This window comes from Gobius niger (assembly GCF_951799975.1).
Source record: "Gobius niger genome assembly, chromosome: 17".
NCBI classification, from domain to species: Eukaryota; Metazoa; Chordata; class Actinopteri; order Gobiiformes; family Gobiidae; genus Gobius; species Gobius niger.
Genome location: NC_136868.1, coordinates 28,373,465 through 28,401,192, shown reverse-complemented (window position 1 = coordinate 28,401,192; position 27,728 = coordinate 28,373,465). Strand labels below are relative to the sequence as shown.

Sequence of the window (27,728 nt, the reverse complement as noted above, 5' to 3'; positions counted from 1 at the left end):
CATCCAGAGATCAACCCAAGCGCAAAATCCAACGTAATAAAAAGATGCTGGACTTACAGTTTGTGGGACGCCTTTTTAGCACTCCTAGTCCCGTACCTGTTCCCTGCCCGAGTCTCACTGCAGCTGATGCGAGGAAACTCTTCCTCCTGTCCGGGGAGCCAAGCGTCTACGTCCTGCTGTTTCCCGCTGCTTTGCTATCAAAGCTCTTCGTAAGGAAGGGGCGCCAAATACCCGTGATTCATAAATCCACTCCTTTTGTCTCGTTCAGACATTTCACCAGAGGAATGTTTGTTTATCCGGTTTAGTTGAGCCTGCACTTCTGATTGGCTGGAACATGTTTGTTAGAGGTCTTCCCAGGCACTTTTTGGGTAGGAATTTACAGTGACACCTCAACAATATAATATTAGCAGCTCTACTGTAGGCTACATTATACAAGTAGCGGTCGAGGGAGAATCCAAAATGGCAGCTGAGTCGCCTCCAACAGAGCATGTTCCCAAAAAGGGCAAAGGGGCGGGTAGAGCGACAAGGAACCTCCACAATTCTCAAGGGCCAGTCAACCAGAAGCCAAAAGCTCAAATACTAATACAAAGTAACTTGTTTACCTTAATAAATCCTTTCCGTAGTCCCTCTGGAGGTAAAACAAGTGTTGATGTCTCCCCCGGTGTCTCTGGCCAGAAAACCACAATGTCAACTCGGAGCCACCTAATGGAATCACTAAGAAGAAGCAGCTAACAGGCTAACGGGCAAAGCTAACTGCGGGCTAGCGCCACTTTAAACAGTATTTACAGCCAAGTTGGAGCGGAAAAAAATATTTCCATTGTGTAATTGGATGTACAATATCCCTCTTTCCCTTCGCCTTTCGTGTCAGTGTAGTATTTACTTACACGGACAATTAATAAGTTAAAAAATCGCAACTTGCTACGACACCTGCAATTGCGCTTATGGCCTCTAGGGGCCAAAACTATTGAACAAAAACCAGCATGGTTAAAAAATATAATCCCCTCGGTGTTGTCACAGTAGGAAACTCTGTCTTTAGAAAGAACGATATTGTTTGGAGCCAGGCTTTTAAGTTGTTTTTGGGCGATGTAAAGTCTGCATAGGATTCCATGTTAAAGAGCTGTTATTGGAGTCGCCCTTAGCCAGTAGGGGGTGGTATCACAGCAATATTAGCACCCGCCATGACGATCAAAGAGAAGTGCTGTCCTCGCCCAGTTGAGACCCACTGCTTTTGAGGCTTGGTTGGCGTTGCGGGTTCGATTGGTAAAATAGAATATCTGCGGCTATACCCTTATTGCATTCCTCATGTCTCCGAGCATCTCGCTAACCTTCTCTCAGATACTTTGGGCTTGGACAGGCTGTGACACCTGAACAATCCATTTTGTCCTCACCTAAAACTACAGTAGCGTATGTCAAACCCTCCGCGCTGACATCTCACCCAAACTGCCGCCGCTTAAAAACAATTTCCCGGCAATAACAGTGTGACAGCGCAGTAACAACATCGCAAATGCCGGCGATTCTGATTTCCCATCAATATTTATGTGCGGAACCAAAAAGGCGGAGGAGCCGGAGCGGGCGGCTGGGATGTGTTTGTTGTGCTTGTTTCCCCTCGATCTATATCCCATTACGAGAGGCGCGGCGGGTTTATTTTGGGCGATGGCAGGACGCGCGGAGCGGTGGCAGCCTGGTGTCACCCGTGACTGACAGCTCTCCCAAATGACACCCGCGGCTCACAACGCGGGGCAGACAGAAGACAGCTCCGCCGGGAATTAGCGCGACGCTCCGGCTCTGCTTCAGCTCTGCTCCAGCAAGGCTCACGAGACCCGTTTGGACAGCTTGTGTTACGGAGGAGATTGTTGGGGAAGTGACAGCAACGTGCAGTGACAAGAAATGGATGGTACGGTGTGATGTGCGCAGTAGCTAATTGGACAGTGCTCACAACACACTGGAACAAGGATCTTGATAAATTACATTGTCTCACATTTAGGGAAATGTAATTTTGCACTTAAAATAAGAAAAAAGCAATACTAAGTAGCTTGTTTACTTTAATAAATCCTTCCTCTGGGGGTAATACAAGTGTTGATGGGACGATTGGGGGGTCTTTCATCTCCCACTGGTGCATCTGGTCAGAAAACCACAAATGCAACTGTGCTGCCACCGGGTCGGAGTCACCAATATACACTAATTGAATGGAAAGGAATGGAGTAAAGCGCTAATATAACACCAGCTATGCCCAGATGCTGCTTTTAATCAGCAATTCCCCTGCAACCCAACAAAAGTCTCACCCGAACCCTCCAATACCCAAAACTAGGGCTGTCACGATATGCCTAATACTATATCGACCGGGGCAGAGCTACCAATACACACTAATAGAATCACGAAGAAGAAGCTAACAGGCTAACGGGCAAAGCTAACTGTGGGCTAGCGCCACTTAAACAGTATTTACAGCCAAGTTTGAGTGAAAAAAATGATCTCCATTGTGTCATTGTGTAATTGGATGTACAATATCCCTCTCTCCCTTTGTCTCTTCTGTCAGCGTAGTATTTACTCTCACCGACATAAAAAAAACATAACATGCTACGACACCGCAGTGGCGCTTATGGCCTCTAGGGGCATGAGTTACTTAGTACTGCTTTAAAGGGTCATTGATGATTAGAAAAAACCCTCGTGCAATGATGCTAGCACTGCTGAAAACGGTTGTGCTGATTAGAGAAGCTTCAGAACTGGCCTGGGCGACCCCAGACTTTGGAACGGTAGAGATGTTTTTCTTCTTAAATGAAGAGCTAAAAAAGTTTCCCTGTCCGTTTTTTGTTATTGCTATTTTAAGAACATTTACATATTCCTAGCGCAGTGGTTCCCACAGTGGGGGTTGGGACCGCCTGGGCGGTCGCGTGGGTTAAGATAATTTTGAGACAATATTTTTTTTTTACATTTCTGGCATTAAATTTGATGGATTTTTGATTTAAAACAGCACATTTTTGTGTGAAATTAAACCACATATCAAAATGTGGTTTAATTTCACAAACAATGTTAGTTTAGTATCTAAACTAACAATGTTAAACCATTTTAAATGTTTTGCCCCTTAAATTATTATAAAGAAGGGGGCCCCCGGGGGTCGTGGCCTGACAAGTTTTGGAACAGAACTCCTACCAGCCATTAGATTTAAAATGTTGTATTTTTAAATGAGTTCAAAGTGCACATTTAAATACTGTCCTGAACAATCAAAGATCAAGGTCAGTTTAAAGGAGCATTATGAAACTTTTTATGCCGGAAAGTTGATATTAGTGCATATTTTATCTTCCAGTAAAGTTACTTTTTTAGTTATTTATTCATTTTTTAAGGTACTTTTCAATGATGAAAACATCTGAATATCAGAACATAAGATATTCTAGTCCTTGTATTATATTATTATGTGAAATGTAACGCAGTGTGGCTATTTATATTTTAGAATCTCTTGATCACAAGAGTCCAGGGAACATACTGTACATATTTTGAGTGACAGGGGAAACCCGAGGTCCCCGATCTCTATAGACTTTGAGAAAACAAATGTCATCTGCACAACAGAGGCTTATAGTGAACACCAAGTACCCGAGAAAACGGCGAAATGCTCTCATAACTTTTCATTTTCCAAAGTGTTGGATAGAAATAAGCAGCTTGGAAGAAGTGCCTTGCCTAATGGCAGAACAGCAGAGGGCATCGTCGCCGCTTATTGGGAAAAATCCGTGTTCATTTAGCCGACACCTCTAATGTACTCACTTCTCAAGGTTATCAGTGCCAACCCGCTCCATATTGCGGGAGTGGAGAATAGCCGGTAATTGCTAAACGCCGCTGCCATCTTTGTTGTTGATGAGCTTTGGCAGCGCTCACCGCGTTTGAGCCGCGCGCGTGTGCAAACAGTGCGCCGGGGCTAATCAGCATAAGCAGATAGAAAGCCTAATTCCGTCGGGCGCGCACAAATTGGCCGAGTGGTATTTGGGTGAAGCGCGGCGCTGTCAGCGAGACGGGAAAGGGGGGGGGGGGTAGAGACGGCAGATGGAACGCAGGTCGATGAGGGGTGCTTGTTTCGCTGTAGTGAGACACAAATCCGAGAGCGGCTTCATTTCTCATGCGGAGACAAGCTGGCGAAAAGGCGCCGGAGCGAGCGGGTAATTACACTGTACGCCGTGCCGTTTAGCATGACATTCACTCCAGGCAATAAGAGAGCGAGGCCACAGACTGAGGCAGGAGGGGGACCGGCAACCAGTGACGCAAGTTCAACACGAGCATCCGGGGCTCCTGTCTTAAGCAGCGGGGTTGGAAAGTGTGAGCAATCACTTTGAATCGTTGTGGAATAAAGGATCAGACAGTGTGCAGCGTCAGGATTAAAGCGAGGGCCTTGAATAAAGTGACATCACCCTTTACAATACCACCTGCTGAACCAACGTGCTTCACATAAGTGCTGTACAATCGGACACAATAGATATTGTAGATAGATAAAATGTCATGGACGATGTAACATAAAGGACTTTGCTGCAGAGTTTAGTTCAATCATTGTAAGAAAGTTTTTTTTCCAGGGCATAGGAACAGCAACAAACAATGGGCCTCATTCATGAACATCTTCTTACGAAACTTCTCAGGACTTAAAACAGCACGGAAAATCATTCTCACGTACGAGATTGGTGAATGCCATATTGGAAGCACGTGCATGTTAGGACTAATTAGCATATGTTACAGCCTCATTCACCATAAAAGGATAAGAAGTGTTGTGTGCAACAGTCAGCCAGAGGAGGACTCGAATGGCAAAACTAATGACCAAGAAAGCCCCAAGTGAAGAAAGAACTTTAACTCAAGGTGCTGATCCCTTGAGTTAAAGTTCAAGGGAAAACCTACGCCCATGTGGGGCTTAAACACCACGGGCCAGATCTTGTGGTTCATAGCGCAGGCTGTAGAGAAGACGAGTGTGCAGCCGGGTGGCGCAGACGGGTACCTGGCGCAAAAAGTGGGAAGGACAGGAGGGGTGGAAATAAAAATAAAAGTGTCCCTCCGCTGCTGCAGCCACTCACTGCAGATCCAAGATGAGCCGGACAGAGAGGCAGAACCTCGCGCTGGACACCGTTCGAATGTGCAAAGTTACGAAATATAAAGTATTTAATTGATCAGAAACTGTCATATCGGCTGCGGAGGAGTTGCAGAGTTATGCAGTAGTTGCAAGAAAACTGTAGCGTGTTGGAACATTTGCGCTACAGCTGCAGGATTCAGGAGCGGCTTTGAGCTGTGGCTACACAAGGAGCATCATCAGGAGGTAAACACTGACACATGATGGAAATGTCTCCTTAAAACGCAGATCAGACCTGGTGTTGTGGCATTTGAAGGCATGTGTGGTTTATTTATGGAAACTGTTGTTGTTTTGGTGTTAGGGGTGTGCGCGCAGATCAAAGTAAGCCCGTGCGTAACCGACGCTCAAACAGACTTTTCAAGGCAATTTCGCTTTTGTTTTCAATTGTGCTGCTTATGATGAGCCGACTGATGAACTCAGTCGGCTGCTTTTTCTTAAATAACGCCCTCTCCCGAGTGCAAAACCTGCGCCACATGCAAGATTGCGCGTGCACCACGTTGCGTTTAGAGTTGCGCACGGACTGCGCCAGTCACAAGATCTGGCCCCATGGGTTTTTGTGGGGACCATGGAGACATGTGCCCACCATATTTCAGGATGGCCAAGTTGTCCTCACCTCACACTTCATGTGGAGATCTTCACATTGTGCGTTCTTTCACGAAGACTTGAATCAGATGTGGCACTTCAGGCTTGGGAGGGGACGATCGGCATCACAACACTTTTTGTTTCGCGTTGATTGGTTGATATTTTCGGGTTGCAACGGAGCTTCTCTCTGTTTACGGAGACTTATTACGTGAGCCGCATTTATGTGTCCGACGGAAACACACAATGTTTTATTTATGTCGGATGTTTCACTCAATAACAATCAGAAAATGGTTGGTATGCTCTTTCCATAACTTATTTTATTAACAAGTTAAGTAGGAGAGGAGAGCGGCTTCTGTTCCATGTTCTCTGAGCTCAGCAGTGAGGGGAGATCACAGACTGATTTTCAGTTACAAAAACAAAACTACTAAAACAAAGAGTCATATTAATAAGTGACGATGTTTGACAAGTCTGGGGGCATTATCTTTGTTTTTAAATATATATAGTAATAGTATTATTATTATAGTAGTATTATTATATATTAATAGTAAATTGTCACATTTCTAGAGCCTTTCTACCTGCTTTAGGCTCTCAAAGCACTTTACATCAAGGAACCAGTCACCCATTCACACTCTCACTGTATGGGCAAAGTGTTTTGCCCAAGGACACAACCAGCGGGATTCGAACCGCCAATCCTCCAATCACAAGTCGACCCTCTCTACTCTCTGTGCCACCATCGCACTGTAAAAAAATAGTCCTATTTATAAGCAGCGGCATTAATTGAAGATTTACTTTACTTGCCATTAATAAGACTGAAATACTATCAATTTATTCCTGAATAGACATAGGGTATATGCATTTTATTCTAATTATATTTACATGTTACATGTAGATATGACTAAGAATTTTGGGTTCCATCAGGAGCATGACTGTGAACAGAACTGTAGATGTTTGTGTGTGTAAGAGTCCTCCTGGATTTGTTCTTCCAAATGTTAGTGGTTATTTCATTCTTTAGTGGCCACGTACGAGTTTGAACACATTTCTGTTGCATAATTTGTGATCCATAACTCTGTTCAGATCCAGTTTAGTGGGGCGATAGAGTGGTTTGTGCTTGTGCTTCACAGCTAGAAGGTCATGGGTTTGATTCCCACCTGGATGGGGCCTTTCTGTGTGGAGTCTGCACAGGTTTCCTCCGGGTACTCCGGTTTCTAGTGATGGGCGAGTGAAGCCTTGTAACACTTTGAGGCTTTCCTAGCAAATAAGTGTCGTACGCTTCGAAGTCTCTGAGCCGTTTCATTCTGTTTGAACACTGACCTCTTGTGGACAAACTTTATTATTGTGACTTCTCATAAACACGACTGAAGCACCAACACCATCATGTGGAAGAGAAGTTTCAAACAGACGTTTGGCAGTTTCATTATTTGCAGCCTGATATTGATGTTTGATCAAATCAATCCTAGGCCGATAAATAAGAGTCATTTTCTTTGTAACGTGGTCTGTGCTTCACGGAGCTCCAGTGGGCGGGGCCTCAGTCACTCTGCTGCTCAAAGGCAGGACATCAATGCGTGATCTTTACATTTCATTCAGTCAGAGCTCATTTTGGCACAATTTGCTGTCGACGGCGCTTCTTATGTTTCCCTCGACTTTGTAAACGCAGTTCAATGGGAAATGGGGGAAATACAGCACATTTATTAATCTATGACTAATGATTTACATCACTATATGGACGAGGAAAGCTCCGTTGTTTAGCGCCTCACCGCTAAAGGCAGCTCAGTGAGACGCTCTGCTTATGATGAGAGATGAATTCATGACAGATAAGAATAGCTCATGACGGACGAAACCACTGTTTTCACCATATCTTCTGGACACACAGTATCTAAAAGGGACATGATGAGGTACTTGATTCAGATTTTAATTTGTTGAAAATGACTTGGGCTATGATGGAGATGTATTGTATTGCCATTCATTACTACATTTTGGGGGCAGCGCCAGTGTCTAATTTGGTCAATCAGAAACACGGGTATGAGGTTTGTGACATAACAAAACAGCTGCAATAGCCGATGCTGTATCTCTGACAGTAAAAGTCTGATGTTTCTTTCTTTACGACCTCCATAAAGCGTGGAGTGGTAATAGGATGACCCGTTGGGACACGGCGCACGGCCTGGATGACGGCGCGTGTGACATTGATTTAAGCTCGCCACAGCAAGAAAGCAGCCACGTCAGAGCCTGGAGCCGCATAAATAATGCACGCACAATGACATTACCAATTGGATATGTACTTGCGTGGACAGAAATAGCCAGGTTTTATGTGGCTTGACAATGAGATACTGGATACACTAAAAACCACCGGGATAGACTTGCAAGATGAGGATTGCCCGGGTGATTCCGTCCAACGCATTCTTCATTTTCCCGCAACTTGTTCTGTGTTGTCAGAGCTGAAGTGTAAAGTCGGAAAGGGAGACCAGTGCGCTCCACAGTCCACAATCGTTACAATGTTGGTCTCTCTTCAAAAACATGCCTGGAGTTGTGTTTCAAGTCGATAGCGCATCTTTGAGTAATCTTTGTGTGGCGGCGGCGGCAGCTCCCAAAAAGATCCTCCTGAGCATTTCTTGTCTCCACCGACTGCTTCCTCCCCTCTCCATCTCTCTGCTTAATCCTTTTATCGTGATGTGAAAACAGTCACCATAGCTTCAGGAGCAGGGTGCCTTAAGCAGAAATATTTAATGGTGCCCACTCAAAAATAAATAAATAAAAGAAGCAGTGCAGGCAGGAGAGGCAGCTCATTCGAATGAACCGTCAGAGCCCCAAAGATAAAGTCTGACTTACCTGCAGATATCTTCCCATATATAAATGATAGAAATCCCTGTTGTCACTTCTACGCAGCGTGATGACGTGGTAAAGTTCTCCAAAAGTTGCGCCCCCTTCTGTCACACGTTGCGCTAGCTGCTAGCGTATGGCGCGGAGGTGGGCATTTCCCCCCAAAGATTGCGTGTTCTGCAAAGATAGTTCCTCTCCGTTTTGTGCATGGATGCAGCCGGAAAAAGCCATCACATACAACTTCCTGTGTTGTGCAAATGATTCATCTTGAGGTGCTGAAGGCATTTCTTTGGTTTATGATGGAAGAGAACGAGTTTGTTAGTAAACAAATGCTATTTCATCACACGCTTTAAACCCGTAAAATTATGAAAATATTGTGCTAAAGCTGTGTGAAATAATCGTACTCAAACATATTTCAAATCTCCATAAAGTTCGTTATATGTCTTGTTGACCTTTTATAGCTTTATCAAAATGTATATAAAAAAAGAATAATCTGCCTAAATGTTCCTTTGGTATTTCCGTTATAACTTTTTTCTTTTTACATCCTTTAAAACCAACTAAAACTTGTTTATTATGAAAGTTCAGGTCGTCCTGAAAAAAAAAAAAGTATACCACTTGAAGGGTACATTGAAAGGGGTTGTTTTTAATGGCATGAAAGTGTGACAAAATACTTCTCAAATACCTTTTGGGGCTCTGAGGGTTAAACACACTCTCTGCTCTGCCCCTGCAGCCGCTTCAGCTCAGACATGTCTTGCCTTTCTGCGCCCTCCCCTCTCTCCTTCCTCACTCGCCGCTGTGAGCACCAAAGAACACCACATGTTTTCACAGGACATCTCAACTTCAGTTTGCAGAATATTTACTACGTGAAGTCTCCTCGGCGGCACAGGGATTCCTGCGTGCGTTGCATCATCAGTCGTATTGGCCACGTTTCTATAGCTTTCTTTTCTTCTGCTTTCTTCTCAACGTTCTCATTGAACACTGGTCGTTCTTTTCTCAGCTGCGTTAATAAAACATTGGCGCAAATACTGTACAATGCCGTTCGATCGCAGTGGCCTCGGTGTGGTGCCCCTCGGAGCACACGGGGCGTTATGAGGGTATAGGGAGCGCTTGACAAGGCTGCCCAGATGTGAATGTTTGTACTGTTTATTTACTCTTTATTTTACACATCAGATTTGGGGCCCTGAAACTGTACTGTGGGTCATTTCAAACGGTATATTTGGTGCAACGCGCCCACAAATAGCCATATAACATTGTCGCCCTGATAAATGACCCTAAAGGTGTGAGTTATTTTAAACTGTTGCTGAACATCACTGATATGAATATGAGAAAAAATGTATTGCAAGTTTTTTGTCATTTTATGGTTTCATATAAGAAATAAGGCATTTTGTGCATAAAAATGGCCAAACAATTTCGGCAATGAAATCTACATAATGGATAGACCCAAATTTAAATGCATGTGTTAATTTTGTGTTTATACAGTATGTCATATATATATATATATATATATCATTAGTAACAAAGATTTTTCCAGAGGGGATTTTGGATCTTGTTAAGTTTTTGAATAAGCTAATCATTAGTGAAAATAATCAGTGAAAACTCAAATTTTGCCTTGTTTTTTTCAGGGGTTCAAAGCTGAATAAATCAGGCTGGGGATTAGATATTTAAAAAAAACTCCCTCTTGAAGAAAAAAAACAATATTGTTAATCCCAAGACTGGAAAGTTTGGAGTCTGTAGGAGTTACAACTCTAAAGTGGATATTTTGCTGCATGAGTGGAACAAAAACCTCATTTCAACCTGAAAAGACTCACGGAGACAGAATGGCGATATGAGTGTTTTATTAATGAACATGAATCATTATTGGACTCAGACCCCGGCGGGAGATTGAACGAACGATATGAAACGCGCGGCACTGATGAATGATAGTCCGAATCTTCCCCGGAGCCTGGACCCTGATGGTGGTACAAGAGGAGACGATGACGAGTAGAGCCGAGGAGAGGCCAGGCAGAGAAAGGGGTGGAGGAGGGTCGCAGCACGGCTGGGAAACAGCTGAGTGATTGAGCAGGGAGCTTAAAAAGGGGATCCTGAGCGATGAGTGGTTGGAGCAGGGATGAGCAGCTGCGGTGATTGGCTGTCGTGAAGGTGGTCTGTGATTGGATGATTGCAGAGAGCTGTCGGTGATGAATGAATGCAGCTGGTAGGTCTTCCAGGAGTGCTTCCCACAAAGAAAAACACAGTATTTGGACTATAGCATCATCTCCGGGACCCTTCGCAGGACATGTGGATGTAAAATATTAGTGAATGAATAAGCGTGGGAACCCAGATGATGTCGCAGATACTTCTCCAGCTCCCTCGTGACAAAACATCATTAAAATAATCCTCGTACAGGGCAAGTTTAGTCCTTTTCACACTCTGACATAGAACCTGACACGTTAAAGAGGAACTAAGTAACGTGTTTACCTTAATAAATCCTTTTCATTGTGTTAATGGGATGACTGGGGGGTCTTTCATCTCCCCCTGGTGTCCCCGGCCAGAAAACCACAATTGCAACATTGCTGCCACCGGGTGAGAGTCACCGATACACACGAATGGAATCACGAAGCAGAAGCTGACAGGCTAACGGGCAAGGCTAACTGCGGGCTAGCATTTAAACGGTATTTACAGCCAAGTTTGAGTGAAAAAAATGATCTCCATTGTGTGATTGGATGTACAATATCCCTCTCTCCTTTTGTCTTTTCTGTCAGCGTAGTGTTTACTCTCACGGACAATTAATGAGTGAAAAAACGTAACATGCTACGACACCTGCAGTGGCGCTTATGGCCTGTAGGGGCATGAGTTACTTAGTACTGCTTTCAGAGACCACTGCGTGAAAAACCAACACTTTCACCTGCCGCGTCTCGCCCTAACCACCGGTAACTTCCTCGCCACCACCTTTAAGAACCCCTTCCCCCGATGGTCCATACCTTGTTGCTGGTAGAGCAGCAGCCGCCCTTTCTCCAGCACCAGGGTGAGGCTGTGGCGCCCCCCCCGGCCCTCGGCGTGCAGCAGCGTCCCGGAGTTCCGGAGGGACTTGAACTTCAGGGAGACGGTCTCGGTGGCCGCAGAGCTCGGCCTGCCGGTGAGTTTGTAAACCAGGGCGCTGCCTCCATCAAAGCGGGCCACATCAGACGCTGCGTGACAAAAAGGGGGGGGAAAAAACAGAAGCGTTCAAAGGGGTAAGTTTGATTCGCAGCGCGGGCGCGGCGCGGACGGGCGCGGCGCGGACTATAACATGCACAAAGGGAATGGCTGATCTGACACTGGGGCTACGGCGCAGGGCCAGGCCAACAAGGGCGAGATGTGGATTTTGCAAACAGCAAGGAGTCGAAGTGATTCAAAACACCATTGTGCGTGTTGTATCATGAAGTGAAATATGGAAGAATTATTTATATTTTGTGGTTTTGCGGCATTAGAATGATTCAATAAAAAGTAGAATTTCTCGCCTTGGGAAGACTCCATACAAATAATATAAAACTAACCCAAACCAGAAGACAAGCATGCCTTACAAACACATTTTAAATCTTCTGTTATTACCAACACAGATCCCAAGACAGCTGCATGTAATGACTTCAACTGGAGATGCATCAAAAACACTTTCGAGCACGATGCTTAGTACAAGGCGTTTTCTTCAAGCATGCTGTGGGCAAATGGGGTTAGATATGACTTATTTAGTGACATTTATTTCAGTAACTATTATTTAAATGGGCCTAAATCTAGAGATCTCAATTTGAAACTTTTGCTTTACATTACAGATGTGAAAAGGAGGGCATTATCTTTTTGATATATGACTTTGAAAGATATTTCTAAGTGAAAATATTTAGCCTTTTTTGGGGGGGTCAATAAATCAGGCTAGGAATTAGATAGATATTAAAAATCCCTCTGAATCCCTCTTAAGTCCAAGACTGGAAAGTTTGGAATGAAAACTTTATTTTATTCATTCTATTTGACCTTTATTTAACCAAGAAAGTCCCACCGAGATTTGAGAAACGGAACCTGTGACTGTCTCTCAGAAACATAATGGCCGTATTTGGATTGCAGAGTCATCTCGGTCACCTTTCATAGCACACATGACACAACATATGTCAATATTTGGTTTTGCACTAATCTGCTTGTGTGGAAAAGCTCCAACAGCAGCTGAATGTTGTGGATGTGTCATACAAACATCTATTAAAAGCTCTTATTTTGTACTTTTTGTCACTGACTTTGTTTTCGAGATGCATTAAGTGCCTGGCTGAGAAGTGTGTAACATTTACGTAGACCAGGTTTTGCCCAGCAGCACCATGTGAAAATGAGAAGGGGAGAGAGCATCATGTCTTTCCAGTTGGCTCCTGTGCTTTCATTATGTACCATCAATGTATTGCTCAAAACGCAACACCAGATTCCTCAAAACTGCCAATGAAGCAAAAAAACATCTCTCGCTGCAAGCCAATAAGTTTCATTTGGTCTGCCAATTAGAGGTGCACCCATCCAGCTTTTTTGCTTCCGATACCGATACTGGGGTTTGAATATCTGCCAATACTCGACTTTCTTAAAAGTGGCTTTCTCTGAGGGAAAATATAATTGACTCTTTTCTCCGTTTTAACCCCTTAACGCCGAGAGTCGCTAATTTATGACATACCTCTTCCTGCAAGAATTTAGCATTGACTAGAAAGCAAAAAGACATCTCTGAGTGAGAGGCGGGACAATGCCACACTGCAGACCCTCCAGAATCTCCTGAGGGACAGTTCCTCTCCTCTGCACACCTTCATGACCCAGACACTCCATCGGAGACCAGCTCAGGCACCGAAGACCATATGCAGCCACGAAGAGCCACACAAAAAAAAACATGAAATGACTTTTGGCACAAGCCTTTTTTTATAAATCTGTTTTATAGATGTTTTTATTATTATATATTGTTATAATTGACATATTTCAGGTTGATTTTCTTTTCTTTTCTTTCCTGCTATGTCAATGTTTAATCAACCTAAACCTAAAAAACACTGACATTATATTCTTTATATAACTGGAAATAAACTAAGGCGTCAAGGGTTTAAGATCAATAAAGTCATATTTTATCATCATGATGTTAAAGCTCAATTATCAATTATATCTATTGATAAACTAATGGATGATCACAGGACTTTTCTATACTAATTATCCTTGGGTATATTACATCAATATAAACACATGAAGTCCTTACACATATGTTAGATCAGTTATTTGTTAAACTAAAATACAAGCACATGGTTATTTTATTGTATTAGGCTTCTTTAGGTATTTCTATCATAGTTTCTGACCCAGCCATAATTAGTTTTCATTAGCATTAGCATGCACCCGCTAGCTTTAGCATGCTATTGCTAGCGAGGCATTTAAGCTGTCCGTTTTGCTCAAATAGAAATAAAGGCCTGTCTCTAATTTTGGCCTGCCTCCAATAAAGGCCTGGTCCTCGATGCGCTTGAGTAAATAAAGGCCCCGGCTTATTTTAGAGACTTTACAATTTACAAGATTTTACGGTATTTTCAATTTATTCACCATTTTTCCCCACGATTTTTGCCCAAAGTTATTCCCCATTTTCCACACATTTCTGTGATTGGAGATGGACCCGACATTGTAAATTTGCAGATCCTCCACACATTATTGCTCTGTTTTCTGATTCTAAATGCCACATATTTTTGCATAGGCATCGATATTGAAAACCAAATATCAGTAATGTACTGGTATCGGGAAAAAAAAGTAACAGTACCCAGCCCTATTCATATACCTGATCGTTTCGTCTGCTCACTTCCTGATTCAAGGCACTGTACGGGACTGCAGTTGCAATAACTTACTAATTAATCTGTAGTGCATTGATCGCATTCCTTTCCCCTTTGACTCCATCAGCGTTTGTGGGAAATGCGATGGTAGAATAAGAGGGGCTGCAGTTTCATTTATCACGCGAAAGCCAAAAAGCCCCATCGTTCCGGTTTACTGTGCACGTTCTTCAGTTTTCAGTTATCACCATTATCCACTGATGGCGTCTAAAGTGAGCAGTTGAAAATGTCAGGTATGAAACCCACACTGCTCAGTTAAAATAATCCTCCAGGTTGTTTTTTGAGAACGGATCCACATTATTAACTTGGCAAAGCTAAGGAAAAGTTGTCATTTTGATCTCGTAGTGAGTGGCTGAAACTGCTCCGTAGAAGACATCGAATAGTCGCAGACACGATGAAATATTTGAAAAGTCTTACTGTACGGGCAGCCGTAGACCTCGAGGCGCAGTCCGATGCGGCCGGTGGGGTTCCAGTCCAGGGGGATGAGGCGGAGGAAGCGAGCGATGACCGGCTGCTCCAGTTTGTACTGCACCACCGAGTCGGCATTAGTGTTCCCCGGGAAGGCCTAGAGCAGACACAAACACCAGTCAATCAGTTATCCAGAAGAGGGCCGGAGCCACTGGAGCTCAGCCCATTTACTGTTGCCTTAGGCGGGATATAACCCTAATTATATCCAGAGCCTAACCCTAGCCCCATAATCAGGGGAGACGGTAAGTAACAGGTTAATGACAGACTGACGACTGTAGCAATATCATGATGAAGGGGAGACACTACAGGCAAAACACTTTTTTTTTTTCAGTTTTCAGGTTTTGGGCCAAATTGGTCTCTGAACATATCAGCTTTCACCTGGAAACAAAAAAAATACCTAATCTTCACAACAACATGTTTAAATATTGGACTGATTCAATATCCCCCCATAGACTTATATGGGACAACGTCATTTCAAGGGCCTTTTTCTCAAAACACATTTTCTCTCATTTTGGCGACACTATGTCCACGTCAGTAGCTCCTAAAGACTAAAAATTTTCCAGCCTCGGACTGAACAATATTTTCAAGATTTTTTCAGAGGGATTTTTTAATAACCAATCCCTAGCCTGATTTATTGAGGTTTTTTTACTCATTTTTCCACTAAAAAACAACTTATTTTAAAACTAAACAAGAAATCCACAATCCCCTCTGAAAAAGTCCTGGTAACTCATTTATCAATGAAATAAAACCATAAATGTGAAAGCAACACAATCCATGATTCAGATTTCGTCGCTGAAAAGATGGGAAATTTGGGACATTTTTAGGCATAAAACACCTTGTTTTTAAATGAAAACATAAAATGACAGAAAACATGCAATGTCTTTTTTTTTTTTAGATATATGCCAGAAATCTACAAAAAAGTTTCAAATTGATATCTGTAAATTATTTATTTTTTCCCCAATTGACCTGCAGTGCCTTAAAGGAATAGTTCACAGTTTTTCCATACTGAGAAATGTTAATGGTAACTTCCAACTTCACCCCCGTTTGGAGCTATAGGAATACATTGGGAGAGGCCAAATGGTAACAACATCTTTGGTCTTTTTGCATGACTGAGTGAGCGCACGCCCAAAGACCTGACAGGTACGCACCAACTCATCTCAGCTCAGGTAAGAACATATCTCAGTATGGAAAAACGGTGAACTATTCCTTTAAGGTACAAGTCCCATGTCTCACGACGGTCTAATCCCAGCTCACGCTCCCTGTTAGAGGGGGAATTCAGCTTCTCAGTTATGAAAAGAGCCGACATCGAAGGATCAAAAACCCAATGTCGCTATGAACGCGTGGCCACCACAAGCCAGAGGTCCCCTGTGGTAACTTTTTCTGACACCTCCCGCTTAAAACCTCAAACGTCAGAAGAATGGCGGGGCCCCACGCTTTCACGGTCTGTATTCATACTGAAAACCAAGATCAAGCGAGCTTTTGTTCTTCTGCTCCGCGGGAGGTTTCAGTCCTCGCCTCGCACGGCTACATACAACATGGTTTGAAACATTAGGGAGGCCGCAACTTTAAAATTGCACTAGATTGAATCATAGGCTTTCCACCTACAGTTCTCTTAAATGTGTCGAACAAACCCTTGAGAACGGTTGAGGAGCTAGAGAACGTCAAACTTTGGAATTTGACGATTGAGCAGGACGCATTTCCTTTTACCTGACTTGGAAGGACCCGTTTACAAATGTGGTGCACTTTGCTCCAAACTCAAGGCGTTTGTCAATCACGCCAATTAAAAACCTCAAAAGTCGCCCTTTTGTTCTTTTGTGAGCAGGTTTTAAAATCGATCCTCCACGGGGGCGCGCGAGTCCGCCTGGCAAACATTCCCCAAACGGCGCGACGAGAGCCTCATTAGCATTCAGAAAGTTGGGAGCGGCGTGGGGCATTGATTGTCAGTGATGGTAATGTGTCTCCTCTCCCTGCGTCTCCTAATCAATGGCTTTGGACCGATTCTGACTCCAGCGCCGACGACTAATAGCTTTCTGCTTTCACAATCACAAGCCGGTGGGAATCCGACGCCGATCAAACGGTGAGAGAATCAGGGCATTAGCCAGAACCACTGTTTGAGATAACGGGCAGATCAGAAGATACAAGAAATCATTTGTACCCAGTGAGGGAGAGGGATGTGTGTATGTATGTGGAATGTAACACAATAATGGACCCACTTTACTTTTTTTATGTGTCACAATGGATTTCACTCATCAAAAAACTGAGCCCTCGTCCTTGCTTAAAGGGACTATTCTGTATTTTCTACCCCTACATGCTCCAAGTCCTAAAGTTTTTTATTCATGCAGTCCTTGTATTTGAAGAGTTTAGTGATGCTAGGCTAGTGCAAGGCTAGCGCATGTCTATGTGTAACACCTACAGGTTAGTACAGGAAAAGGGCTGTATAGTATGTACTAGCATACAACACAGTAGTAGGGTTATCTTCTATAGACCAGGTCAGAAACCTAGACTCGGCTTAAATAAAGAAGAGACCACAGACCAGGATGACAAAGGACAATACATTTAACATTGAGTGTGGAAAAATCCCTTTTTGTTTAAATCTTTTAGCTTAGTTGTGAAAAATATAATTTCCTTTAGGTTCGATCAATATTTAGATTTTATTGATGTAAGTTCTATTGATATAGTTCAGGTTAGTTATTTCAAGTTATTTCTTTACTTAACTCTTGTTTTGAAGTTTAGTTCTATTCTGTTTCAAGTTCTTTAATAGGTACCCTTTAAGTTTGACCATAGTCATTTGTTTTGTTTACAACCAAACAATTACAACAATACTGTAGTAACAGTATAATAAATAACAAACAAATAACAAAATAAATAACAAATACATTTAAATGTTCAAAACTTTACACAACTCAGTATACCACAGAAAAGTCTTTTGATTTCAAGTTTACTAATCCTTTGTTCTTCTGAATTAGCAGTCCAATGTTTTTATCCTGAATCCACTAGTTTTGGTGGAAGGTGGATAGAACCTACCAGTTCAGATGTAAACCATGCAACGTCCAGGAGATGCAAATATATATATATATATATATATATATATATATATGTTTGACTTATATATATATATATATATAAGTCAAACATCAGTTTGACTTGTTTTACATATATTAAAGGAGCCTGTGCTCAGGGGCGATTTTAGAGTTCCAACTTTCGGGGTGCTTAGCACCTAAGGTTTCAGGGCTTCTCCTTCAGAAATTTTTGAACCGGACATATTAATATATAACAATTTCCTTTAATTTAATGCATTTTAGATGCACTAATTACATTGTACATAATTGTAAAAATATATATTAAAAATGAAACATTATTTGTTAAAACAATTTACAAGATGCTAATCAGATTGTGGCATAATTGTATTTCAAACAATATGACAGGTATAACTATTCATTTTGCTTTCCTATAGTGCAGAGGTGTCATGAGTGAGTGAAAAAAACATTCAAGAAAACTCCGGATACAAGGCTTGCTTTTCTTGCTTTACTTACACCTTCTTGCATTAACATTTGGTAAGTGTAACATACTATATATACATGTCCTGTTTTAAGGTGGTACTACTTCAAAGAACTTCAAGGTGAATCAAAACGTGCCTTTACACAAACGGCTAAGAATACATTTTCAGTAGAACATCTACAGTAAAATAAATAGTTCTACACCTTAGAAGCTGATTACCCATCGCAGTCCTCGATGGTTATAGTTCAACTTCATGCTGCGCGACATGAATAAAAAAAGAAAGTCAAAGCTATTTGAATCACTTCCATCGGTCATATGCAGACATGTGACCTGCAGCGGCTGCTGGAGGCTGACATATCGACCAACTGTCATGTCACACCTGGCAACAGCTGTGCACATTATTGGCATGCACTTATAACCCATTATCTCGAGGCATGAGAGTCAATGGAAGATGGCGTCATATATGAAAACACTGGATAAGAGCTTTGTGAAATTATATCAAATTAACAATGGCGACCTTTGATCTATACACGTAACTACGTCTTGCCGTCCGACATGTGGTCCCCGTTCGAATAGCTTTGTGCTGCTCTGGGGTACGCTGTGTGGTGTTCAAGGAGAGCAGCTGAGAGGATAGCCAAGTCGTCTTTTCTTACCAGCTTGCACCGTGTTTACTATCGTCCAGAACGAGGCTTCTTGTTGTTAGCAATGAGCCAAGAGCTTTTCTTTCACTGCTAGTCCGACGTCGCCTTTCTAAACCATATAATGCAGGTTTTAGAAAAGCAAAATCACTTAACCCCCATCCTTTGTGTATCCTCTTTTGTTACCGCAGTCAAATTCAGAACGCACACTTGCTTGACAATTCTGATTGGCTAAACTAGTCTGTCTTTCGAATGCTGGGGGCGCAGTGCAGCCTTTTGCGTATAGGTTATCGCAGTAGCCCCTTATGAGACACCAACAGGCCCGGTTAGAACCATGAGGCCATCCTTCCGTGGACCCACCACCTGCAGGAGGAGCCATAGGGGCTGGTGCAATGATGGAAGAAGATGGATGGATGGATGGTTATCGCAGTAATTAAAATTGCGATGTTGGTTCGATATAGATCAGTCGTGCAGCCCTATATTTCAGAGTGTGAACGTTGTAAATCAGAAGAGATTGTGAGAACTGGGAATGAGTTGAGAGGCCCTGTCCAACTGTGACTGACAGTGACTGACTTTCTCCCTCTGTCGCTGTTTGAGGATACTGTGAGAACTTGTGGGGGGAAAAAGACTTGGTAATTTTCCAAAGATAATCAATCAGATAAGATAATACCCACCCTCTGCTCCAGCACCACTATAGTCTGTATCCATGTGTGTATAAGCTTAGTAAAGCACGTGATTGCGTGTATATAGGCCTGTCAGAGAGCCTGCCCCGGCTGCTTAAGCATGCCTTGGGTGACATGTTGCGCAGCTCTCCCCACAGACGCCGCATAATGGTGATCAGAGCACGGGGCTTTGAAAGCTTGAGCCGGGCAGCGGAGCATTAAGCCCCGACAAATGGCTCAGTTTCCTGCTGGGGAGAGGCCGGCCAGAGGCGCGTGTCATTTTTTAAACCCCGCACAGGCTCCTGGAAAAACTCCCAAATCCCGCTCTCTCATCCTTGTGCAGGCTGTAGCAGAGGTGGAAGGCACAAGTCAAGAGGCCTCGAGTCCCAAACAGTTCCCACGTCATTGGTATTTTATGTTTTATAATTTGAAATAATGGACAGATTCCCCTAAACTAAACTAGACAGAAACGATAAAATTTAGATGCATTTTGCTAAGATTTTGATTTACATTTAACTACTCCAAGCAGAATACAACTATACTGAAACGGTTTTCATTTTTAATTGCAAAACTTGGCTTATAGTGGTCTGTGTTGCTGTTTATTGTCTTCAGAGATTAAAGTTGACTTTGGGAGGTGGTTTGTTTATAATAACAACACCCACACTTTTATAACTAGTATTCCTTTTCATTCACTTTTCTTTAACTACAGTCAAAGTCCTATGTTAGTGTTTGTGAGTCCCACTAGTCCCTTTGCTGTGGGGCCCCAGTCCCTCTGCTGCCCGTGTCAGCTCCGCTCCTCCTCCTTTAAAGTCCTGTTCGTGAGCTGCAGCCTCTTGCTGAAAGTGGAGTGGACACAGACTTCAGACATCACTAAAGTCAAAACTCTTGCCAGGACTCCTGTACTACTGCTTTTGTTTTCATAACCGGCTGATACAGAAGAAACACTGCGTGCAAAAAGGCCGATATTGCGACGTATTGTCTCCACAAACCCAACACAATTTGAGGCAGATTGTTGGACTAAGTTGGAGAATATGTGAATTAGCTTCTGTTTGAAATGTTATAGATTTTGTGGTAAATGCAAAATATCCCTCTCTAAGGCGACTGTTGCATGGAGACCTCCACCGCTGAGAGTCGGCTCCCATTGTTCAAGAGCTGACTCTTTGGACCGGCCCATCACTAAATCGTACGTCTTAAGTCCATGCCAAGGACCCAGACATTAGTAGCCTGGCCAGCCAGAAAACATGCCCTTCCAATTCTTTACAAAGACGTGTAGTCTGGGATCAGGGGTGATTTCCTCAAATTCCTGATGGCCGTGATTGACAAGTGTATTAACCAATCAGAGAAAAGCCGTAAATGGCGCAAATGGCATGCTGCCTATTTTGTAAACAAGGAAGTAAGTGGTTTTACGAAGCATCAGCCAGAAGAGCGGAGACAAAAGTCAGTAGCCACTTGGGTCAGATTTTAAACGCTGGAGAATTCAACTCAAAGGCGCAATCAACGTACGTTTGGAACGGGAAGAAAAACGCTTGGAAGAGAAGATGAAGCATCAACATCTATGCAGGCAGAAAATATTTTATTAGTGGTTGGTTCGGTCTCCGTGATTGCATCGATATAAAACTGTTGCTGTTGGCAAAGTTCCAGACAATCCTGCTTTTGAAAGGTCAAGTCTCAAGTTTCCGACTACGCCTCTGCTAACGAGAACCAAAATTGCTTCGTTTCCCTGAGATTCGTTATTGGTACAGTGGTACAGAAACGAAACACCGACCAACAATTGGGAAGCACAGGAATGGTTTTGCAGAGGTGTGAGTAGAAACCAATAACGCGGTATTAGTTTTCTGTCACCATTACAACCAACAGCCGCTTGCACATCTGCTAAAAGTGTTGCAGTCGGCGCTTCCCCACTTTAACCGCACTTCTGCACTTGTGTCTGTGCCACGTTGATAGATGAGGGCCAATGTGGGTCAGGACACATACATACAGTTTCACACAAACACCTACATACACTCTAGTGCCCTCCATTAAAAAAAAGAAGCACAACCATAGGGCACAGACCTTATCCGTGCCTTCCTGGTCCCACTAACTGTTCCCATATCACCTCCAGGCATTCCAGGCATGTCCTTATTGGGAGGCCTTGTGGAAGACCCAGGACACGCTGGATGTCTCTGAGCTGGCCTGGTGCCGCCACAGGGTCCCCCCAGAACAGCAGGAGGAGGTCTGCGTGGATCAGGAAGTCTGGACATCTCTGCTGAGACGGCTGCTTTTGCGACCCGGCCAAGGATAAAGCGGAAGAAAACGTATGGATGGATGGGTTTCCTAGTAATAAATTGAAATAAATTTAACCTCTGGCCTTCATGAATTTGGCAGTAGGTTGCATTTAGGACCCGACTGATATATCAGCTGGCCGATATACCTGGCTTTTATCGGCCGATCTCCATAACTGAAAGTGATAGAGACTTCCCGTTTCTTGCACTGGAAAGAGCTCAGTGTGGATGGATGGATGGATGGATGGATGGATGGATGGATGGATGGATGGATGACTACTCATTCTGGTGATGGATGGATGATATTGTTCAAGGTGCTTCACAGATTAAAACAATACAATATAGCAAACAATGACATTAGAATACAACATACAATATGAAAAAATTCAAAAAAAACGTCATGGCATGAAAGTGACAAGCAAAATGACGTTAGTGGCGAATTACTAAGGCTAGACTTACACATATAAAAATGGGTAACTGGTAAACTTGGATATGAAACATACAATATCAGTGTTTTTAATAGACTGTGTCTGATAACGTCCCACCTGTGTTACATTTAATATGAGGCAGACGTGTTGGAATGTAATGTTGATGTCCAAATGAGTCTTGAAGATGTAAGGACTTGAAAAAAAATAATAATTTTGTAATCTTTGCATAATGTTTCCTTTAAATCTCCATTTCGTGCTGCCCGAGTCCCAGTGTTAGCACATACGCAGGGATTTGTCCAAATGTCAGGTTGCAGTATCATTTGTGAGACACCGGGGCGGATACAGCTGTTCTCACTAAGCCCTGTGACTCATACGCAGCTTTAAAAAAGGAAAAAACTCTCCAGGAGCTCATTGGATTTAGCGCCTCTCCAATCACTGTCAAAGCAACACATATTTAAGCTCCAAGAAGTGCCTCTCCCCCCTTCCCCTCTCTCTCTCATCACGGCGTTGAGGAGGAAGTCGTTTTCTGTCGAGAGAAGGATCCAAGGCTTGGCGTAGAGGGGGAGAGTTTTATAAGAAGATGCTCAGCTGCCTCGTGGCGGTTTGTAATGTTGCTGTTTTGGAGGAGATCATTTCCGGGGGATGTCTTGATGCGGGGCAAGCGGTTCTCCAACTGTGGCACATGGTTTTCCTCCTCTTGGGGAACAAGATGGCGCACCAGGGAGACTGAACATCCCGATGAAGTCTCTCTTTCCTCGTCGTATTTGCTGCACGCTGATAAGAGCGTTTGTCTTGAGCGGCTGCAATTCAACATGGTTCATTTCTTATTATGGAGGTAAACACTGGAACCAAGGGGAAAGGCATGCATGCAAACTCCGCAAAGAGAGAGAGGGTCCTCCGCAAAGAGAGGCCGACACAAACCAAGTCGTGCACCCTCTCATTCTGGTGATTCTGACCATTTCTACGCTAATTCAAAAATACGAGCATACATTTTTAATAGATGAACAAAATGAGACCCGGGAGACCTGAAAAAACAACATAGGGTTTGAAAACCATTACAGATTTAGCCTGGCTAACCATAATACACATTTCTCCTTTTCTTTACAAAGACGTGTATCTGGGTTAAGGGGGGATTCATTCATATTACCGATGGGCCACGTGATTGACAAGTGTATTAACCAATCAGAAAAAACAGATATGACATGGACGGCGTTTAGTGTATTTTGTAAACAAGGGAGTCACTGGTTGTATAATTCATCAGCCAGTAGAGTGGAGACAAATGTGAACGATCGATGTCGTTTTTGCCTCAAAAACGCAAATGATACAAGGAGTCATTAGCTACTCTGTTCTGAATTTAAATTTACAAGAATTGAACACGAATCCACAAACGCTGTTTCAATCAATGTACGTTTGGAACGGGACCAAAAAAAACTTCGATAGACGGCAACAAGAAGAAGTTTCTCTTAGAGAAGATGAAGCCTTTGGTACATTCTTGAGTACGTTTAAGAAAATATTTTACTAGTGGTTGATTCGGTTTCTGTCATGACAACATGCTCTGCGATTGGATCGACATAAAACTTTTCGGTATTTGATTGGCTGTTAGCAACACTTGAGACGGTCCTCCTATTGACCAGATACAAAAAGCAGGAAAAGCAGTTTTTATTCAAATATATTATTTCACATGCCGCTAGAGGGCACTGCAGGCTAATCGAGCATCAGAAAGAAAGTTTGGAGTGAGCGAGAAGCGGAGGTTGCTCTTACAGAAGAACAAAACAAAGCTAATCACGGGCTAAAAGCTAGATGGCCACAGCTAGAGGAACGAGTTTGCAAATGAGAGCTTGAAAAACGTGTTGCTGGGAGAGGCGTGTCAAAGGTGCAGTTACACCTCCGTGCCCAGGTAGTTTGTTCAGAAGTGCCACGAGGATGAAGATTTCCATGGATTTAGTGATTTGGAGTGAGATGGAGAGTTTGGTATGTTCTTTATGCTATAGTTATCTGAACTGTTTATGTGACGTTAACATACCAGACGCCTATTTAGTTATGCTTCATGTAAGCTAACCATCAGTGTGTTACGTTAGCATACAGTACGCCTATTCAGCCTGTTGTTTTTTTCTTCATTAGGCATTTTTTGGCTAGTCTTTTACTCCAGCGCGAGTAATTGGTCCTGGTGGGTTTTAGTGAATATTGCAACGGTTTTCATTTTTAGTCCGGATAACGCAGTCCATATGACCCTTTTTTAGAAACGGCTGAAAATAGAAAACTCAACTCAGGGCCAACACAAACACGTTCCTCCCTGTCATTCGATACTTTTCATTCTCCGCGATGACACAGTAATCTGCTCCGCCTCCTCCTATGACTGACAGATGAAGCTTGTCTGGAGACTTCTGTCTAACTGACACAGTGGCCCAACGGAGACCAGCCCTGGAAATAAAAGCTCAGATCAAGACGCTACAGTTTTCCTTTTTCTTTTTCTTTTTTCACCCAGAAATCCAACAATCCCCGTCAGCTGGGGCTAAACTGTTTGACAGGCTCCGAGCGCTGCTGACACACTCCTGCCCACGTCGCTTTCATTTCCCCGCATCCATTATTAATCTGCAGTGGAGAGAGGGGGAAAGAGTTTGCTGCTTGAGGCGATACCAGTCCCTGCAGATAGTGTACATTTCGCCAGTGACAGTAAGACCAAACGCCGCTGGTCTGATGAATTTAAAGCACTGGAGATGTCCTTGCCAATTATTCCAGGAGATGGCTTCAAAAAACAAATATTAAAAAAAGAATGAAGAATGTTAGTTGAATTTAATGGGATTTTCAGTGTTAGTTGGTATCGCCGACTAGTAGAGGTAGAACAACTTGCACCACAGGCTTTATGCTATTGTTTTGAACCATAGCTCCATTCCCACACATCTATAATAAAGGTTTAGTTGGGATGCTGCCATCGTAATCCATAAGAACTGCTCAAGCTCAAGCGGACTTGATGTGACTTTCCTTTCTACTGTAAACTAAACCAGTGTTTTTCAACCACTGTGCCGTGGCACACTAGTGTGCCGTGAGTGTGCCTTGGAAAATTAACCGATTTCACCTAGTTGTTTTCTTGAAATATTAGGTCGCTAATTTCTTTGAAACAAGAGAATTATTGATGCATGGATGCAGTGCCACAGTCACAGGTGGCGGTGACTGTGGCACTGTGGCTAAAATAAGATAAGATAAGATAATCCTTTATTGATCTCACAATGGAGAAATTCACTTGTTACAGTCGGCGTTCAAGAAGATCACTCAGAGTTGTGCAAAAACAGACAGGAAAATGTGCAACCAGTAAAATAGAATAAAAACGAGGTATCCCATGTACAACTAGCGAGACTATACAGTGTTCCTATTCAAGACACTTTGATTGAACGACTCAATATAGGCTACAGGGTTACATTTTTTTTATATTTTCTGCTGGTGGTGTGCCTCGTGATTTTTTCAATGAAAAAAATGTGCCTTGGCTCAAAAAAGGTTGAAAAACACTGAACTAAACTAACAGGCTCTGTGCATGGAATGTTGCTAACTTTCCGGTCTGTGTTTCATTCCTATGAAGAACAGTAGATGGCATTCAGCTGTTGGATAATTATTTGCAACATGGTGGTATCCTAAAAATGGTCAAATAGCATATTTTAATTCGTGTGTCGTATTTTAATTGTAATTTACGTTAAAATGTGGACAGGAAGTAGTCTATACCCTACACTGACCAACAGGAAGTTAGCCAAAAACACTCAATGGTACCAGACATCAAAATCACAACCAAATCACGATGAGCCCGGGACAAAAGACGACAGAGTAAGAACCAATGATGGCAAGAAATGTTCAGCATCGACAAGAAAAAAGGTATCGGGAGAGTGTGGGTGGAGCTGCTAGCGTGGTGAAGCTAGTTCAGCTAAAGCTAACGGCATTAGTTTGACAAATATTGAATTATTCATATATTTTTCTACTATAAAGATATAAAGACATGGAGAGGAGCATAGTGATTCAAAAATCCATAAATACTTAAAAGAAAAACGACAATACTAACCAGGAATCTAACGTTAGCTTCACGCTGCATATGCTAACGTGAGCAACAAGTGTTTTTCGCTTCTACTGAACAATTTGCTGTGAAAAAACATCCATATGGACCCGATTTGGCTTGACTTTATTGGTGTGTGATAAATATGGATATAGTCGACCAGAAAAGGGCCAAAAAGAGTAGAAAACTGTGATTCCCATGAGAGGTTTTCTTTCCCCTCACCTAGGCCACAACCCCTTTGTATTTTACCTTTGTTCATGTACATTTCTGCTTCTCTTTTTACATTACTGACTCATAGGACTATCCGCAAGATGGCCACATTTGCCACATTGTCCTTTCTCGAGTGTTATTAAAGATCTGTGAGCACTCCCCTCACAAATAGCCACCAAACAAACCCCTTCCTAGTGCATTGTGGGATGCATACCCCGAGGCTGTCCTCCTGCCGGTGCTGCCTCCAGTTGTGCCCGGTGTCGCTGAACATGAGCAGGTAGGCCGTGAGCCAGTCGGAGCTGCCGTATCGGCCCTGAGTGGCCACTGCGGAGACGGAGGTGCGCTTGCCCAGGTCCACGTCCAGCCACTGGTATCGGTCCGAGACGAGCGGGGACCAGCCGCCGGCCCCTGCGGAGACAAAGAGGGGAAAACGTGTGACTTTGGGTACTTCTTCTACTGCAACAAGCACTCAATTTAGTGTTTCCTGGATTTTGTTCCATTGTAAAGCACTATTTATTTATTTTTATCTAGAGAATTTCACATTTCAGGCCTCAAAATACCTTCACTACGAGTCATGTCTAGCAGCTGTTGATCTCTCTACATAAACGCAAAGCCAGCATTAACATTACAATCATAAACTTTCAGCCATATGTGAGTAAAGAAGAAACACTTGATTCCAGCTCTCCCAGATGATCAAAGGAAATATGCAACCTGGTTCATTGTATCAGCGGTAATGTTTTGAATGAACTTTAATTTTGCAGATTTGAATGATTCGATTGACTTTGAAGTGCGTCGAAAGGTACTGAGTCCTGATTGGGGTACACACATGCAGTAACTGGGCGACTGAAAAGATACCTCAGTCGGATGCAGAACTTTTCTCGACGCTCAGTTACTTTACAATTCCAAGCATTTTGTATTCCCTGCAGTACAAGCATTCACAACGATGGTCTGTAACAAATTAAATTTACTCCAGTACAGTACTTGAGTAGAGTTTTTGAGAATATGTACTTTACTTGAGTAGTAATTCTGTTGAGAACATATTATTTTTACTCCACTACATTTGAAAGATAAAGATTCCAAAGTAAAAATGATAAATTGGCAGTATATTTTGTCACACACTGCAGACTCCAGAACAGTGGGTGGCGCTGTGCAGATGTCAATGCCTCATGACAAGGAAGAAGCTCTGTCCTGTTTTTGGTACAGACGGCAAATTC

The 27,728-nt window shown here is 42.9% G+C and overlaps 1 protein-coding gene across 1 annotated transcript in view; it reads right to left on the bottom strand.

The window, feature by feature from the left end:
• Positions 1–27,728, bottom strand: part of LOC306977344 (contactin-associated protein-like 4) — a 330,278-nt gene that overhangs the window by 204,038 nt on the left and 98,512 nt on the right. Inside the window, exons 3-5 of the mRNA XM_079575645.1 lie at positions 26,729–26,922; positions 14,731–14,878; positions 11,449–11,655 (exon numbers count right to left, since the gene is read on the bottom strand). Of these exons, the coding sequence (XP_079431771.1) occupies positions 11,449–11,655; positions 14,731–14,878; positions 26,729–26,922 (549 nt within the window). The remainder of the gene's footprint in view (positions 1–11,448; positions 11,656–14,730; positions 14,879–26,728; positions 26,923–27,728) is intronic.